This window comes from Phocoena sinus, chromosome 21 (assembly GCF_008692025.1).
Source record: "Phocoena sinus isolate mPhoSin1 chromosome 21, mPhoSin1.pri, whole genome shotgun sequence".
Lineage (NCBI taxonomy): Eukaryota > Metazoa > Chordata > Mammalia > Artiodactyla > Phocoenidae > Phocoena > Phocoena sinus.
The window spans coordinates 10585452-10604448 of record NC_045783.1 but is presented as its reverse complement, the minus strand read 5'-3'; the positions used below and the strand labels follow the sequence as shown (position 1 = coordinate 10604448).

General features: G+C 48.3%; 1 protein-coding gene across 2 annotated transcripts in view; it reads left to right on the top strand.

Moving 5' to 3' along the window:
* MYOM2 (myomesin 2) overlaps positions 1 to 18997 on the top strand; it is an 84580-nt gene that overhangs the window by 27483 nt on the left and 38100 nt on the right. For both annotated transcript variants that reach the window (XM_032618619.1, XM_032618617.1), the window contains exons 11-16: positions 1568 to 1709; positions 2794 to 2993; positions 3814 to 3867; positions 13130 to 13257; positions 16631 to 16814; positions 17584 to 17758. In XM_032618619.1, coding sequence (XP_032474510.1) covers positions 1568 to 1709; positions 2794 to 2993; positions 3814 to 3867; positions 13130 to 13257; positions 16631 to 16814; positions 17584 to 17758 — 883 coding nt within the window. The remainder of the gene's footprint in view (positions 1 to 1567; positions 1710 to 2793; positions 2994 to 3813; positions 3868 to 13129; positions 13258 to 16630; positions 16815 to 17583; positions 17759 to 18997) is intronic.

Below are 18997 nucleotides of genomic sequence, written 5' to 3'. Positions count from 1 at the left end.
GGTGTATATATGTGTATGTATATGTGTACACATACACATACATATTCACATATGTATATATAATCTAAAGTTCTTACAGCAGTTTTGGAAGAAAATATTCTCTCTTTCTCCAATGAAGGTGTAGAGCGCAGAGGCCTGGGCACTTCTCTGGGAAGCAGGAGCTGGCCCCCTGCGAAGCCCCAGCCCTGTGTGCGGGGCAGCGAGTGCCCCCCAGCCAAGCCCTTACCCTGCACCGGCCCTAGCTTGTGCACAGCCTCGGGCATAGAGGCCCCTCCTGGCTGAGGCTCGGCCGGCCCCTCCCCGGGACACCAGTCTCTTCTGGGTGTCCGGCGGCTGCTTTCCTGACTGGGACGCCCCTCTTCCTCTCCCCGCGGCCCTGGCCACTCTGCCCTCCATTCCCCACCCCTGCCTTACCTGCCCTGTTCTCCGTGTCTCCTGCACCTGTATGCCCATCTCGGGCTCCAGGTTATATGTGCCTGGAATAACACTGTCAGTATATTATTTTTTCCAAACCATTTCAGTTAGATCCATGCATGATGGAAAGGCTGTATCATCCGGGAATATTTTAACTTAAAAGAAAAAAGTGCCAACAAGCACCCCCACCCACCACCAGACAGCATAAACCTGCAAGGCTGGGGTTTTAGACACGTCCACGAAGTTTTACCATTTTTATTCGGTTGGCGTTAAAATGTGCCTTCCATTCTCCGTGCCTGCCTTCTAGCAAGGTGTTTTGCCGCGTGAAAGCACAGTAAATGCAGTAGCTGACATTGCCTTGCTTGCTCAGCCAGCAGGAAGAAAACAATGCACGTATGGGGAGTTTAAGTGTTCTGACAACTTTCTGAGGACTTTGAATATGAGAGACAATATTTGACTTGGTGTGAAGAAATCCTTAGCTTTTAATATGCTGAGGAGGTGGGAACAGGGCAGTGTACGGTGCTTATACTGCTAAGGTCCAGCTGCCCTAGGTCCTGAATAAATACACATTTTACATGAGGAAATTAAATGTGCCGTGTATTAACTTTCTAAATAGCTCTGTTGGCCTTCAGTGCCGCCGTAATTAACAGTTGAGAACAAACGTAATTGCACTGTGACCATAATTGGCTGTGGAAGGGATGCATGGGTACGGACCCAAAGTGTGCTCTCGACTTGCAGGAAAAAAAAATCTAAGTCCTCAGACCTTCGGAGGACTCTGAAACACACAAGTGTCTAAGGTACTATCTCTCAGGTGTTCAAAAGGCCTCATTGTTATTATCATTACATCGGTCGGTTTTGGACGACATGACATTATGTGATGACATGCCATCCGCAGAAGGTGAAGTTCAACTTGGATTCGTTTACGGAAAATCACAGACTGAGTGTGTCATAGAGGACAGAGTGTTTCGAGTTTAAAGACTCATCGGTACATGTTTGTCTCTCGTCACCAGTCCATCAAGGGCATGAGGACTAGGCGGGGGAGGAGAGCAAGCAGATAGCTCACCGAGTTTGAAGAAGTTGTCAGCTGGCCTCAGCTGTCCCCCCCGCACCCAGGACCCTGATCATGTGACTCCCCTCTCCTCTCCCACCCCAGACGCTGACCCCCTGGTCACGGGGGCCCCTGGCGCGCCCATGGACCTGCAGTGCCACGATGTAAACCGGGATTATGTCATCGTAACTTGGAAGCCACCCAACACGACCAAGGAGAGCCCGGTCATCGGCTATTTTGTTGATCGGTGAGTGTCCACTGATTCCTCTGGGGATGGAAACGTTCCTCAAAAGAGTATTACCCAGGACGAGGTGTGTAGGTATTTCTCTAATCTCAAGTTTGTGACGCCGTTCTTGATGGGATATAGGTAACTTCACTATTTGGTTATTAGTCACTCCTGGCTGGGTAATTGGAAAGTATCACCTGCCAGGCGGGGCCTTGTGTACCCACACGCGATTCCGTTGTGTGCTGGCTGAGGCTCAGTTTGCCTAACTGGCACCAGTATCAAATCCCACCCTGCCTCTCCAGGCTTGCTCTGAGCCCGGCCTGCAGGCTCCGCTGAGGGTCCAGCCTGGGGCTGGGATGGGGCTCCGGCCGGCAGGTCTGTGCTCAGCCCCGTTCCTCCCTCCGAGGACGAGGGCCTGGGCATGGTGGCGTCGGCCTGAGGATGCCAGCAGGAATTTGACGTGCAGTTTCTGTATTGACATTGCTCAACCTGGGAAAAATGGAGGTCAGTCTTTTCTACACTTTCAGATTTCTGGTCAGGACTTAATATTTCCTAAAGACTTCCAGATTCCTCATGAGAAGCGTTCTAGAAAGAAACATCTTAACGCGATTGGAGCAGATGGTGAGCCAGCCTCGCAGCGAGGACTCACTTTGTGACCCGGTGGAGAAAGATGCGTCTTTGGGACACCGGGTGAAGGACCGTTGATTTCCTGGGCCTAGGCAGCAGACAAGCCAGGGAGCTTAGGGGCACCCAGAGATTCTGTGGTGTAAATTGAAAGAGAACTGTCAGGGATAGATCTGAAATAACCTTTGGAGGAGATTTTGCCTAGATGTTTTTGAAGGGGGGAATGGAGCTTCAGCTGTGACTCAGGGATGTATATGTGTATATACTACATTTCCTAGACAGCTCTGTCTTTTAAAGTTTATTTATACTACTATTTGTGTAAATCAATATTTCGACAGCATTCATTTTACCAGTGGGAGATGTTCTCCTGTTATAACTGTGATATATATATATAATATATGTGCGTAATGTATGTATACAGCTCTGTATACTTACTAGACTGATATAGTTGTTATTCTCTACTCTTATTTTTTATTTGAAGATGTGAAGTGGGAGCTGACAGTTGGGTTCAGTGCAATGACCGCCCCGTGAAGATCTGTAAATACCCCGTAACCGGACTTTTTGAAGGAAGGTCCTACATCTTCCGCGTGCGGGCTGTCAACAATGCAGGGATCAGCCGGCCTTCCAGAGTCTCTGAGGCTGTGGCTGCCCTCGACCCCCTTGACCTCAAACCGTTACAAGGTAGGGCGCGCAGACTTCAAGTTCCAGCAGTTTTGTGTGATTTGTTCTTTCTCTTTTCCCCCCATCTTGTATCTGAGCCTCGAGAACATCTTCAGAGCTGAGCACAGCACAGCTGTGCCTCATGGGCTCCCGGTGGCCGTCAAGGTCACGTTAGGGGTGGGGATGCCAGGCTGACATTTACACCTTGAAACAAAGGTGCTTCATCTTCCAAAGGCTCTTCACTGAAATCCAGTTAAATTGGTTCAGAATTAGACTTTTCTTAGTCCACTGATGTTGTAATTTCAACACATGATGAGACTCAGAAGGCGTTGAAGCCAAGCCCCTCCCTTTCTGAATTTTAATTTCACATGACCCAGATTCCTTAACGGGATTGGGCCCTTAATTATGGTTTTAAGTGGGTCACTTAAAGCCCCCTGCGTGGCCTTTTGAATCCATTACAAAGAGCCAAGAAGCCCTGGATCTCTTTGAGACCACTTCCAAAACAGCAACTCTGAGGACCTCAGAGTAGTGCGAATGCTGTCATCGTAATGCAAAGGTGATTCTGGGGGTTTCCCTGGTGGCGCAGTGGTTGAGAGTCCGCCTGCCAATGCAGGGGACGCGGGTTCGTGCTCCGGTCCGGGAAGATCCCACATGCCGCGGAGCGGCTGCGCCCGTGAGCCATGGCCGCTGAGCCTGTGCGTCCAGAGCCTGTGCTCCGCAACGGGAGAGGCCACAGCAGTGAGAGGCCCGTGTATTGCAAAAAAAAAAAAAAAAAAAAAGTGATTCTGGGAATCCAGCGCTTTCTGGACGTCAAATTCAGCACTGACCTTTCTCTCCGCAGCAGTCCACTGGGAGGGAGATAAAGAAATCGTAATCTATCAGGAGGACCTTGAAGGTAAGGAACTCGTTACCATTTCCTTTCAGCTGCTTATACCCTAGGGATTTAGGGTTGTAATTAGAGAGTGGTGGGTACACTCTTCACGTGTAAAAATAAAAACTGTGGGTCAAGATTAAGGTCTATGGAATTTAAAAAGTCAGCAGGGCAGAGGGCGGGAATGAAAGTGAGAGTGGAGGTCAGTGGAGTCCTGGCTTCATGGCTTCATGTGGGGTCTCTCAGGCATCCTCAGGGACCTACAGAGGAGTAACCAGACCCAACCTGAGACTTGAGTCCTGGCCGAGGCTGGGGTCCTTTCTCCCAGACTCCACGACTGAACAGTATTTTGTTTTATTATTTTTTTAAGCAAAAATTTTATTTCTAACATTTTGACTAAAAGGGACTAGTTTTCCTATCAAATAATGTCCCTGTGGTTTGAAAGTTTGCATTTCCTTTTTTCCATTGGATTTTGTGCACACTTCTTAATAGTCCTTAGATATCTAGGAATATAAATTTACTGAGAAGTAGAATCTAGCATCATTAACCAGGAATCCAAAGATTTTAATTGGAATTGTCACTACAGTTCACAGAGGACAGTGAATGAAAACTTAAAAATTAGTAAGTCAGAAAGAGAAAAAGAAATATCGTATATTAATGCATATATGTGGAATCTGAAAAAACTGGTATAGAAGATCTTATTTACAAAGCAGAAATAGAAACACAGACGTAGAGAACAAACGTATGGATACCAAGGGGGAAGGGGGGGTGGGATGAATTGGGAAATTGGGACTGACATATATACACTATTGATACTATGTATTAAATAGATAACTAGTGAGAACCTACTGTAGAGTACAGGGAACTCTACTCAGTGCTCTGTGGTGACCTAAATGGGAAGGAAATCCAAAAAAGGGGGGATATATGTATACTTATAGCTGATTCACTTTGCTGTACAGTAGAAACTAACACAACATTGTAAAGCAACAGTACTCCAATAAAAATTTAAGAAATAAAATAAAGTCTTAGTTAAAACCTCTGCTTCCAGAAAAACTCAGAAACTGGGAAAGATGCCCAACAAGTAAGTAACAAAAGAAAACAATTTAGGAAAGGTGAATGTTATGACCTCCTAAACAGCTGATAACACAGATGTTTGAGTGAGTAAAAAATGGCCCAGTTATATTGGAAGAGATGTTTGCTGCAGGAGACCAGCCTGTATAAAATACGTATTTTGGGGGGAATTTTTGAATTTTATTTTTTTATACAGCAGGTTCTTATTAGTTATCCATGTTATACATATTAGTGTATATATGTCAATCCCAATCTCCTAATTCATCATACCAACCCCCCCGCCACTTTCCCCCCTTGGTGTCCATACGTTTGTTCTCTACATCTGTGTCCATACGTTTGTTCTCTACATCTGTGTCTCAATTTCTGCCCTGCAAAACCGGTTCATCTGTACCATTTTTCTAGGTTCAACATATATGCATTAATATACGATACTTGTTTTTCCCTCCTAGCAATGGCTTCTTTTTTTTTTTTTTTTTAACATCTTTATTGGAGTATAATTGCTTTGCATTGTTGTGTTAGTTTCTGCTTTATAACAAGGTGAATCAGCTATACCTGTACATATATCCCCATATCCCCTCCCTCTTGCGTCTCCTTCCCACCCTCCTTATCCCACCCCTGTAGGTGGTCACAAAGCACCGAGCTGATCTCCCTCTGCTATGCGGCTGCTTCCCACTAGCTATCTATTTTACATTTGGTAGTGTATATATATGTCAATGTCACTCTCTCACTTCTTCCCAGCTTACCCTTCCCCTTTCCTGTGTCCTCGAGTCCATTCTCTACGTCTGCGTCTTTATTCCTGTCCTGCCCTAGATTCTTCAGAACCATGTTTATTTTAGATTCCATATACATGTGTTAGCATACGGTATTTGTCTTTCTCTTTCTGACTTACTTCACTCTGTATGATAGACTTTAGGTCCATCCACCTCACTACAAATAACTCAATTTTTTTCTTTTTATGGCTGAGTAATATTCCATTGTATATATGTGCCACGTCTTCTTTATCCATTCATCTGTCGATGGACACTTAGGTTGCATCCATGTCCTGGCTATTGTAAACAGTCCTGCAATGAACATTGTGGTACATGACTCTTTTTGAATTATGGTTTTCTCAGGGTATATGCCCAGTAATGGGATTGCAGGGTCATATGGTAGTTCTATTTGTAGTTTTTTAAGGAACCTCCATACTGTTCTCCATAGAGTCTGTATCAATTTACATTCCCACCAATGGTGCAAGAGGATTCCCTTTTCTCCACATCCTCTCCAGCATTTATTGTTTGTAGATTTTTTTTTTTTTTTTTCTGTATGTGGGCCTCTCACTGCTGTGGCCTCTCCTGTCGTGGAGCACAGGCTCCAGGCGCACAGGCCCAGCGGCCATGGCTCACGAGCCCAGCTGCTCCGCGGCACGTGGGATCCTCCCGGACCAGGGCACGAACCCGCATCCCCTGCATTGGCAGGCGGACTCCCAACCACTGCGCCACCAGGGAAGCCCTGTTTGTAGATTTTTTGATGATGGCCATTCTGACTGGTGTGAGGTAATACCTCACTGAAGTTTTTATTTGCAGTTCTCTAACGATTAGTGATGTTGAGCATCCTTTCATGTGTTTGTTGGCAATCTGTACGTCTTCTTTGGAGAAATGTCTATTTAGCTTTTTGGCCCATTTTTGGATTGGGTTGTTTGTTTTTCTGATATCGAGCTGCATGAGCTGCTTCTATATTTTGGAGATTAATCCTTTGTCAATTGCTTCGTTTGCAAATATTTTCTCACATTCTGAGGGTTGTCTTTTTGTCTTGTTTATGGTTTCCTTTGCGGTGCAAAAGCTTTTAAGTTTCATTAGCTCCCATTTGTTTATTTTTGTTTTTATATCCACTTCTCTAGGAGGTGGGTCAAAAAGGATCTTGCTGTGATTTATGTCATAGAGTGTCCTGCCTATGTTTTCCTCTAAGAGTTTTATAGTGTCTGGACTTACATTTAGGTCTTTAATACATTTTGAGTTTATTTTTGTGTATGGTGTTAGGAAGTGTTCTAATTTCATTCTTTTACATGAGGCTGTCCAGTTTTCCCAGCACCACTTATTGAAGAGGCTGTCTTTTCTCCATTGTGTATTTCTTGCCTCCTTTGTCAAAGATAAGGTGACCATATGTGCATGGGTTTATCTCTGGGGTTTCTATCCTGTTCCATTGATCTATGTTTCTGTTTTTGTGTCTGTACCATACTGTCTTGATTACTATAGTTTGTAGTATAGTCTGAAGTCAGGGAGCCTGAATCCTCCAGCTCCGTTTTTCGTTCTCAAGGTTGCTTTGGCTATTCGGGCTCTTTTGTGTTTCCATACAAATTGTGAAAATTTTTTTCTAATTCTGTGAAAAATGCCAGGGGTAGTTTGATAAGGATTGCACTGAATCTGTAGATTGCATGGGTAGTGTAGTCATTTTCACAATGTTGATTCTTCCAATCCAAGAACATGGTGTATCTGTCCATCTGTTTGTATCATCTTTAATTTCTTTCATCAGTGTCATCTAGTTTTCTGCATACAGGTCTTTTGTCTCCTTAGGTAGGTTTATTCCTAGGTGTTTTATTCTTTTTGTTGCAATGGTAAATGGGAGCATTTCCTTAATTTCTCTTTCAGAGTTTTCATCATTAGTGTATAGGAATGCAAGAGAAATCAGTGTTTTTGATTTTGATTCCGTGTCCCCTGCATTGGCAGGCAGATTCTCAACCACTGCACCACCAGGGAAGCCCCCCTTGTATGTTATTTGTTGCTCTTCCTTCCTGCTTTCATATTTTTTCTTTGTATTTAATTTTTGATAGTTTGATTAATATGTGTCTTGGTGTGTTTATCCTTGGATTTATCCTGTATGGGACTCTCTGTGCTTCCTGGACTTGACTATTTCCTTTCCCATGTTAGGGAAGTTTTCAACTATAATCTCTTCAAATATATTCTCAGACCCTTTCTTCTTCTCTTCTTCTGGGACCTCTATAATTCGAATATTGGTGCGTTTAATGTTGTCCCAGAGATCTCTAAGACTGTCCTCAATTCTTTTCATTCCTTTTTCTTTATTCTGCTCTGCAGTAGTTATTTCCACTATTTTATCTTCCAGGTCACTTATCCATTCTTCTGCCTCAGTTATTCTGCTATTGATTCCTTCTAGAGAATTTTTAATTTCATTCATTGTGTTGTTCATCATCGTTTGTTTGCTCTTTAGTTCTTCTAGGACCTTGTTAAACATTTCTTGTATTTTCTCCATTCTATTTCCAAGATTTTGGATCATCTTTACTATCATTATTCTGAATTCTTTTTCAGGTAGACTGCCTATTTCCTCTTCATTTGTTAGGTCTGGTGGGTTTTTACCTTGCTCCTTCATCTGCTGTGTGTTTCTCTGTCTTCTCATTTTGTTTAACTTACTGTGTTTGGGGTCTCCTTTTCGTAGGCTGCAGGTTCGTAGTTCCCGTTGTTTTTGGTGTCTGTCCCCGGTGGGTGAGGTTGGTTCAGTGGCTTGTGTAGGCTTCCTGGTGGAGGGGACTGGTGCCTGTGTTCTGGTGGATAAGGCTGGATCTTGTCTTTCTGGTGGACAGGGCCTCGTCCAGTGGTGTGTTTTGGGGTGTCTTTGAAGTTAGTATGATTTTAGGCAGCCTCTCCGCTAATGAGTGGGGTTGTGTTCCTGTCTTACTAGTTGTTTGGCATGGGGCGTCCAGCCCTGGAGTTTGCTGGCCATTGGGTGGAGCTGGGTCTTAGTGTTGAGGCAGAGATGTCTGGGAGAGCTCTTGCTGATTGCTATTACTTGGGGCCAGGAGGTCTCTGCTGGTCCAATGTCCTAAACTCAGCTCTCTCACCTCAGAGGCTCAGGCCTGACACCAGGCCAGAGCACCAAGACCCTGTAGGAAAGAAAGAAAGAGAGAAAGAGAGAAAGAGAGAAAGAAGGAAGGAAGGAAGGAAGGAAAGAAAGGAGGGAGGGAGGGAGGGAGGGAGGGAAGAAAAGAAACAAAATGAAATAAAGTTATTAAAATTAAAAAAATTATTAAAAATAAAAAAGTAATTAAAAAAACAAAGAAGACAGCAACTAAACCAAAAAACAAATCCACCAATGATAACGGTCATGAAAAACTATACTAAAAAAAGACACACACACACACACACACACACACACACAAACGGACAGATAGAACCCTAGGACAAATGGTAAAAGCAATGCTATACAGACAAAATCACACAAAGAAACACACACTCACAAAAAGAGAAAAAAAGGGAAAAAATGTATATATAAATCAAAAAAAAGGAAGAGAGCAACTAAATCAATAAACAAATCTACCAATGACAATAAGCTCTAAATAGTAAACTAAGATAAGCATAAAACCAGAAACAAATTAGATGCAAAAAGCAAACCCCAAGTCTACAGTTGCTCCCAAAGTCTACCACCTCAGTTTGGGATGATTCACTGTCGATTCAGGTATTACACAGATGCAGGTACATCAAGTGGATTGTGGAGCTTTAATCCGCTGCTCCTGAGGCTGCTGGGAGAGATTTCCCTTTCCCGTCTTTGTTCGCACAGCTCCCGGGGTTCAGCTTTGGATTTGGCCCCGCCTCTGCGTGTAGGTCGCCTGAGGCCGTCTGTGCTTCGCTCACACAGGACGGGGTTAAAGGAGCTGCTGATTCGGGGGCTCTGGGTCACTCAGGCCGGGGGTAGGGAGGGGCACAGAGTGCGGGGCGGGCCTGCGGCGGCAGAGGCCGGCATAACGTTGCACCAGCCTGAGGCGCACCGTGCGTTCTCCCGGGGGAGTTGTCCCTGGATCCCAGGACCCTGGCAGTGGCGGGCCGCACAGGCTCCCAGGAGGGGAGGTGTGGAGAGTGCCCTGTGCTCACACACAGGCTTCTTGGTGGCGGCAGCAGCAGCCTTAGCGTCCCATGCCTGTCCCTGGGGTCCGCGCTGTTAGCCACGGCTCGCGCCTGTCTCTGCAGCTCGTTTAGGCTGTGCTCTGAATCCCCTCTCCTCACGCACCCTGCAACAATGGTCTCTTGCCTCTTCGGCAGGTCCAGACTTTTCCCCGGACTCCCTCCCGGCTAGCTGTGGTGCACTGGCTGCTTCAGCCTGTGTTCACGCCACCAACCCCAGTCCTCTCCCTGCGCTCTGACCGAAGCCCGGGCCTCAGCTCCCAGCCCAGCCCGCCCCGGCGGGTGAGCAGACAAGCCTCTCGGGCTGGTGAGTGCCGGTCGGCACCGATCCGCTGTGCAGGAATCCCCCTGCTTTGCCCTCCGCACCCCTGTTGCTGTGGTCTCCTCTCCGAAGCTCCCCACCTGTGCCACCCTCAGTCTGCCCGCCAAGGGCCTCCTAGTGTGTGGAAACCTTTCCTCCTTCACAGCTCCCTCCCACTGGTGCAGGTCCCGTCCCTATTCTTTTGTCTCTGTTTATTCTTTTTTTTTTTGCCCTACCCAGGTACGTGGGGGGTTTCTTGCCTTTTGGGAGGTCTGAGGTCTTCTGCCAGCGTTCAGTAGGTGTTCTGTAGGAGTTGTTCCACGTGCAGATGTATTTCTGATGTATCTGTGGGGAGGAAGGTGATCTCCACGTCTTACTCCTCTGCCATCTTGAAGGTCCCTCTTTTGATCTTTTCTAATCATTTTACTCTTGGTTGGTGTCTTCCTACAAACATTTAAATTAATATCCATGCTCTCCTTTTAATATCATCCAAATCTTCCTATCTCTCTTGAGTTGCTCCATGGAAAAGTAGACACCTCATCCTTGGAAAGGCCAGAATAGGCTCTCGCAGATATGATGAGATGGTTTTTGTTCTACTATTATATATCCAAGCATTTACTGCGCTGTTTGGAAAAGGTCATTTGTAGCTAACGCATTGAATTCATCCTTTGCTCCGAATGCCGCAAACTCATTTACAGTTGTTCATTCTCGTGAATTCTGTCCTCTTGGGCGTTCTAACAACTCCGAACAAACTTTACGTTTCACTGACGTAGAGGCGAGTCTCTGGGGCAGGTTCTGGAGGCTGTGGTCAATAGAACGAAAAGCTGGGTTTGGGATTCGAAGGCCTAGGCTTGGACCCCTGCAGAGCCGCCCACTAGCTGTGTGATCTTGGGAAAGCACTGCGTTTTCCTGAGCTCGTTTCTGAGCTGCGTTTCCATCTCATATGTCCACCTTCATCCGGTGTTGACGTGGCTCGTTAGCACAGGGCTCCAGACCTGGAGGCTCGTGACCCGGAGGCAGAGGCAAGCGCAGGACCCGCCACCAAGCGGCGCTGTGGTCAGCACACCCCGTGAGGCACGTGGCCGTGGCCGCTCTTTTTGTTTTGCCTCCATTTGCGTTTTCTCTCTCTGAGGATCCTCTCAGCGGTTGGAGTGTCGGTAACAGACATCAGTTTACTTCCTTGGTCCTCCCCTTGGCTCCCGGGGCCAGTTTGCATGTCCTCTTGTTCTGTCCGGGGCTGGGGTCATCTGCAGATCTCCAAGGCTCATTAGTGCACGGCCCCGGGTGGGGCGGAGAGTCCGCATAACCCAAGCATCCTCCCGGATCGGGGAGTCCCTGCCGACAAAAGCTGGATTCTTCCTTCTTGTCTTGGCCTCAGATAAAGTGCTCCTTATTCCATTTTCCTCTGGGTCTCGAAGTTACGTGCCAGGTCTAAACACAGCGAGGCATTCGGAGCTGAACGTGCAGGAAAGGCGATTCTGCACTGGTGTGTCCCCACACTCACACTGCTTTATCACGTGCGTCATTTCCCCTCTGCCCCCTTGGTTTGTTGCTGCGTCATCTGGTACCTCTGAGGTGCACCACCACTCAGTTTGGAAGCTTGGCTGCACCATCAAGGGTGGGCGATCTGTGTCTTCTCTCTTTAGGGCCTCTCCCTGGGTCTCTTTAGGTGTGGACACGGCAGGTGGATCCAGAGAAGGCGTGTAGGGTGTGCCGGGGCCCTGCTCTGCCCGGCACACTTGGCACCTTTCCGGACATTCTCTCGCTCCTTGTTTGAAACCCAGCCCATTTGCCAGATGCTCCTGGGTAAGCCCACGGCTGTGCCTCTGCGCCCCTGTTGCCTGTAAAATGTGATGAGCGCGGTAACAGGACTCTTATGAAATGAAACCCAGGCTTGTTTGGGCCGTTTCCACGCGGCTGTTAAATTCCTCCACGGCAGTGCAGTCCAGAGGGAACCATTGGATCTTCAGCAGGGCTCCCAGGTGTCCTGGGGACGTTTTGAGCCATCTTAATCTCGTGCTAATCTAATTGGAAGCTCATAATATTTTGTGTCAGAATGACTGGGACTGTGCGTCTGGAATACCTCCACCCCTCATGAAAAGTTCTCACATCCAAACATAACACGCCTGACACCTAGCATTTTTTTTGTTTTTGCGGTACGCGGGCCTCTCACCGTTGTGGCCTCTCCCATTGCGGAGCACAGGCTGCGGACGCGCAGGCTCAGCAGCCATGGCTCACGGGCCCAGCCGCTCCGTGGCATGCGGGATCTTCCCGGACCGGGGTGCGAACCCGCGTCCCTTGCACCGGCAGGTGGACTCTCAACCACTGCGCCACCAGGGAAGCCCCACCTAGCATTTTATTAAAAAGAGACGTGTGTCAGAAGAGACGCAGTGGGCTTCTTCGATGGGACTGTTCTATTATAGTTACTTGCTAATTGGTATCACGCTGGAATTTTAAGTATATAGACATAGATGCGATGCTTGTGGATGTGGAACAGATCTACCCAGGAAGGGAAGCCATGTGCTTTGGAAGTCGATATATTGTTTCCATGCTTTGAGGGCATAATGGGAGGAAAACAACCAGAGAGGGCCCTTAGAGAAAGTACGACTCCCATCTTGGAAGGCTTCCCTGCTGCAGGACACCATTGCTGGTACCTTCTCTGCACAAATTCCCCATACAGTCAGAGCTGCATTTCTGGTTAAATGCCCTGTTTCTTCTGGGTAAATTCCTCTCCCACTTCCAACTGAAATTCTGGATGAATTCTGGGTTAGATTCCTTTCTTATGAACTGGCTTATATTGGAAACAGAAGTAATTGGACGATCTTTACCAGTTCATTATACTTTGGCTCTGGAAAAATAGTCCTTGCAGTTTGCTTGCTTTCCCAGAATAGAAATGAAGCAAAAGCCGACAGATACGTGAGGCCTTTAATGCCTGTAAAGTAGCCGAGGGTCGTGCTCCCAAGATGGGCTGCGGCAAGCGGGCTGACCTGGCTTCTGTCAGCACTCACGGTGTTGATTCCTCTTCCAGGTGATGTTCAGGTTCCAGGACCTCCCACCAACGTCCACGCCTCAGAAATCAGCAGGACATACATCGTCCTCAGCTGGGACCCACCTGCCCCCCGTGGCAAGGAGCCGCTGATGTATTTCATTGAGAAGGTACACCCCGGGTGGGTTTCCTGAAGCAGCAGATCTCTGTAGGCTTTCCCGTGGTGCTGTGTCGTGTGTTTTAAGGATGGGCAGCTCTCAGGTCAGTTATTTAACGTGAAGCTGCAGACACTGGCGGAGCTGTGAATGCCTGAGGGGTTCTGCGAGGGGCGTGGCATCCGAGGAGCTTGTCCCGCGGGGGCCAGTCAGGCTCCCGGCTCCCCGCTGTACACGAGGGCCTCGCACTGAGGCAGCCGCCAGCTTTCTTCCTGCTGGAACATTCTAGGCTCCCAAGTTCTGAGGATTCCGGATGTGGGCAGGGGGACAGCAGCCCCTGCTCTCAGTTTGCTCATAAGCCGAGTGGCCACTTGGTGGCGGTCGTGTTGAGGAATTCACACTTCAGATGGCGAAGGGTTACACAGAATCATTGGTTTGCAGACTTTTTAGATATGGACGCGTAGGAAGAAATAGTTTGTGGGTTGCAGACACACACACACACTGAATGTACATCACCAACTAAATTTCAAACACAGTATCCTTACTCCGTGCCACGTGTTCTCTCTCCTGCTTTGGTCGGTCCAATTGCACTAAAAATGCAGGTGTGACACAGTCATTCAGACCGCTGGCCTGTGATTGGGCTGTGGACCGTTGTTGAAAAACCTAGATAACCATACGAATCCTGTAACTGTGGTCTTGCGATACTAAATTTATATTACAATGTACTAGGCAATCCAATACGTGTAATATACACATAAAGTCTGTAACTCTTAATGTGAGCATATATGTCTCATACAGCAGTAATGTGTGATACAACAAGGTGAAGGAGGGCAGAATGGAAATGAACGGTTTTCAGGCTCCAGACGGTATAATGACCCTCAGCTTTCTCTACTTACCTGCAAGGCTTACCTGTGGGCAGAGTCAAGTGTTAACTTCTTGCTGCTGGGTGCTAGCTTGTTGTTTTGCATCATGAAAATCTAGTGGTCAGCCCTCCCAGGAGGAAAGCGCTTTCTCAGGCCCTCTTTAGAGACATTTTCCTACTCACCTACCCAGTGCCGGAAAGACCAAGTTTCAGCAAACACATTTAAAAATCTTTTAAAATTTTAAATTATTTTTTATTGAAACGTGGTTGATGTACAGTATTATGTTGGTTTTGGGTGTAGTATGTAGTGATTTGACATTTGCATACATTATGAGGTGGTCACCACAAGTTTGGTCACCATCTATCCCCATACAAGGTAATTACAGTATTATTGACCATCTTTCTTCTGCTGTACATTGTATCCCTCGACTTATTTACTACAGGACTGGGGGTCTGTACCTCTGACTCCCCTTCCCCTATTTCACCCCCCACTAGCAAACCCACTTTTAAAAAGAGGCCTGCCTCGGGCTTCCCTGGTGGCGCAGTGGTTGAGAGTCCACCTGCCGATGCAGGGGACGCGGGTTCGTGCCCCGGTCTGGGAAGATCCCACATGCCGCGGAGCAGCTGGGCCCGTGAGCCATGGCCGCTGGGCCTGCGCGTCCGGAGCCTGTGTTCTGCAACGGGAGAGGCCACAACAGGGAGAGGCCCGCGTACCGCAAAAAAAAAGAAGAGGCCTGCCTCACCGAGGGCACCCTTGCATTCCCTACCCATTGCCACGGGTGGTGAGCAGCAATACAGGGTGTGTGATCAGGGAGAGGAAGCTTCCAGGACAGCCTTAGGGGAGCCGTGGTGTCCAGGGACCCCAAGAGGGAGGGGCAGCAGGGAGCCCGGGAGGGAGCTGGACTGGGCTACTCCCCAGTGAGCTGGCCGGGCGAGGCACCCACCTCTCTCTGTTGCTCATGGAGGACGGTCCTGCCCCAACCCATCCAAGGTGGTCTTTGGGGGCCTTAGTTCCTATCAGGCCTAAAAGGAACCACAGGAATGGTTGTGAGTCAGCGTCCTCTGTCTAGTCCTGTATTTCCACTTTATGTCAGGACGAGGCACAAGATGCTAGGAACGGCGGCACTCCGGTTAATAGCTTGGCATCTGAGCACAGTGTGAAGCACGCGTCTTCCCCCGAGTGAGCTCTGCTTGGAAAGCCCACGTGTGGCCACAGCCCAAGGTGCACGGCCTGTCCTATCCACGTTGGGCTCATGTGCTGAGAGTTTGGCTGCGGTGAAGGCAGTGGTGCCCTGCGGTTCTTGGGGTGCAGAACCCCAAGAACTTCCTCCACCCCTGCTTAGAAGATGGGCAATAGCTTTTCTAGAAGCTTGGCTGTAAGACGCGAGCAGTGTTTTCCCCACTCCCTCCCTGTCTCGCCTCCTTCAGCCCCAGGGTCCTTTTCTCCCATCGGCCCAGCTGAGTGTGCCCAGGGCTCCCCTGCTGCCCCTCCCCCTGCTCTCCAGATGGCGAACATACTCGGGCCCAAGGGGGCCTCTGACTGTGGACGCCTGCGTCAGTCCAAGAAAGCCACTTCACTTTTGCTAAAATGAGAGAAGACTTCTCTCAACAGGAATCTAATTTCTAGAAGCCTGGGTTGTTCGAAATGCTTTCCCAGTCCTTTCTGACGGCCTTAGTGGGGTCAGTGTACACCCAACTTTTACTACCTCAGGGTTCCTTTCACAAAGGGGGCTTATCTCTATAGGAAAAAACTAAATTAGACATGTAATCCCAGTTTTAAAAGTAATCGCCAATGATAAAACTTAAACACGCAGCGTAGAAAATTTGGAAAACACGTATATGTTATATAGAACAAAATGAAAATCACCAGTAATTTGATCACGCCAAATAGTCATTATTAACATGTGGGACATATTTAGTCTTTTTCTCCATCGGTTTTTATATCTTGATATATCATACATACAACTGGCATCCTGTATTACATTTAACAAAATGATACAATTCCTCTCCTCTGAGTAAAGATCTTTATACAATAATTTAAATGGCTACATTTAATGTGTATGTGTCATTTTGTATCATAATGTACCTACCCTACTGCTGGTCATTTAGGTTGCTGTCCCTTTGTTATTACTATAATAGCTGAGAAAGAGCAAAAGGTTTAAACTGGAATGCGAGCAGTTATGATGGAATTTTACACGTCTGCTCCTCAGTTATCTCTAATTGTTTAGAGTTCATCCTGTCTTTACTAAAACTACGACCTATGTATTGATTCCCTGAAGATTTCCATAGGTTATTGGCTTTCATGTAAAAATGTTCTCTGGTAGCATTTCCAACCTTGGGTAGTTTCTCACCTCCTTCTCCAAATTGGCTTCCTTTTCCTAAAATTCAGAACAGAGGTATTGATGGCCCCGGAGGTGCCGTGGGCTGTGGGTCCCCCGCGGTGTAATTGAGGACCAGAGCGGAGCATCCCCTCCCCCCCATGCGGGTCTGGGGAGCATGGCTCCATCGAGGCCCCTGTCTTTGCAGTCCGTGGTCGGGAGCGGAAGCTGGCAGCGGGAGAACGCACAGACGGCCGTGAGGTCCCCCCGATACGCTGTCTTCGATCTTGCCGAGGGGAAACCATACGTGTTCCGAGTGTTGTCAGCAAATAAGCATGGCCTGAGTGACCCGTCGGAAATCACCGCCCCCATTCAGGCCCAGGACACCATCGGTGAGTTGTTAGCGCAAGTGACCAAACTGTAGGATGGGCCCTGAACAACGTCACCCGTGTTGGACAACCATCACCTGCGTTGATAAAGACGTTAGTGTCGCACGTGATTTAAAATTCAGATTGCCTTAAAATTCCATTTTACAAGAGATGAAGATCTCTCTGCCTTGTTTTGGTCAACATTTCTCCAAAGTTCCATCTTCTTTTTATGAAACCAATCAATGGATTAGCAATATTTTTAGGCAATGGCCACTTTAAAAAAAAAACCAAAAAACCCAACCCTAAATGCATCAGGGTTTCTTGCCCATATGTCTTGAAGTTCCCTCTCAGAAGATGTCAGATCAGATTAGAGAAATTCTGAATTGTGCAAGGGGAGAAATCCATGGTTTGATTCTGAGTCCCTTGCAGTCCCTTGAATCTGATAGAATTGTGTCCTATTTTTTTTTAAATGGCTAATTTTATATCCCAACATAGTTCCTTCCCGGGTAGCAAAGCGCGTGCATCACTGGGGGAGCTTTGTGGATGGGTCTGTAGGGGCGGCAGGGGCAGGAGATTCTGTGATGGGAATCTCTTTCTTTGGAAGGGAGCGACTTGGAGACAGAGAGCACAGGGACTGCCCGGAACCTCCTGGGTGCCCCCTTGACCTGCACCGTCTTCCTTGTCCAAATCTCATCTAAAGCCCCAAGCTCTGCGGACGGGAGGGCCTGTGGGTCTCTGGCGTGCCCCCAGACTCCCGTGCCGCTGAGCCTGTGTCCCTGTCCCCCCTGCACAGTGGTCCCCTCAGCCCCCGGCCACGTCGTTACCTCCCGGAACACAAGGACGTCAGTGGTGGTGCAGTGGGACCAGCCGAAGCACAAGGAGGACCTGCTCGGCTACTACGTGGACTGCTGCATGGCCGGGTCCACTGTCTGGGAGCCCTGTAACCACAAGCCCATCGACTACAACAGGTGCTGCCTGCTCGGGTCCCCCTCCACCCGACATCCTTGCCCCCGAGAAAACGTGAGAAGCACACCCCCCCGGGACCCACGGGGCCTTCGGGTGCAGGTGCCACGGCAGGAACACCTGTGACGTCCATATCACGGGCCGGGTTCCTCACCCACACATGGGGGCTGCAGAGCTGGAGGCTGGGGAGCTAGTTCTACCCCGTGGCTGAAGTGCTTTGTCTGTCGATGAAGAAAAGCCCCAGAGCATCTCCTCTGACGTACTCAGCGTTTAAGGCTTACCCTGAACAGGAGAGTTAACGGGAAGGGTGTTTTATTTCTCTGTATTGATGTTTTGAACTTTTAAAATTGCTTTGTTCACAAAGCTGACAGGCCCTCCCTCTGGCCACCAATTGCACAAAGCCGGGGAGGGGGTGGAGAGAGGCTCCTGGGCAGGGGCGACGGCAGCTCTGCCTGCAGTGGGGCCGAGCATCTTTCCTGCCGACACGGACTTGCTCCCGTCTCACGGCCTGCAGGGAAGGCCTGGATGTGTTAGGGTTCCCGCAGGACGGCTTAGGAAAATAGCTGTCAGATCCTCCACTGCGGACAGGTTATCCATTACGTCTCTGACACCCCTCCCTCTTCACTCTTTAAAAACCAATAAATTGGGAAAAGCTGTGGCTGGAAAAGAAGAGACACAATTGACGCTAAAGTTAGATGCTATGCACAGTCCACGCCAGCAAGTGCAGGAAGAGCTCCCAGAACAAAACACCTCAAATATTCTAGTGCAGGAATTTCGTGAATGCCTGATACATGTTTGCAGACTCGGAGATAAATAACTATTGCTCACGTTTACTGAGTACTTACCATGTGCGAGGTGGCTGTGCTGAGAAGTAGGTACTATGATCCTCTTTCACAGATGGGAAAACAAAGTCTTTCCGGGGTTAGGTAACTTGACTGAGGACATAAGATCTGTTAGGTGTCCAAGCCGGTCTCCAAGCCAAATCTTATCCAGTGTGGTGTCACTCCTTCTCCCTAAGTTTTACGGACGTGGGTTCTTTTAGGAAAGGAGAGGAACCCTACTTTAGAATAGAGCTTCGATGCAGACAAAACCAGAGGGCTTGGAAATGAAGGGGGAGCCTTGGCACTGAGTGAGGTCACTCAGGATTTCCAGGGCTTTGCTTCTCGCGCCCCCCGGGGCCCGCGGGCAGCAGCTGGTGCCCCCGCCACCCCCCGAGTCCAGCTCCCTTCAGCCCCAGAGTCGTT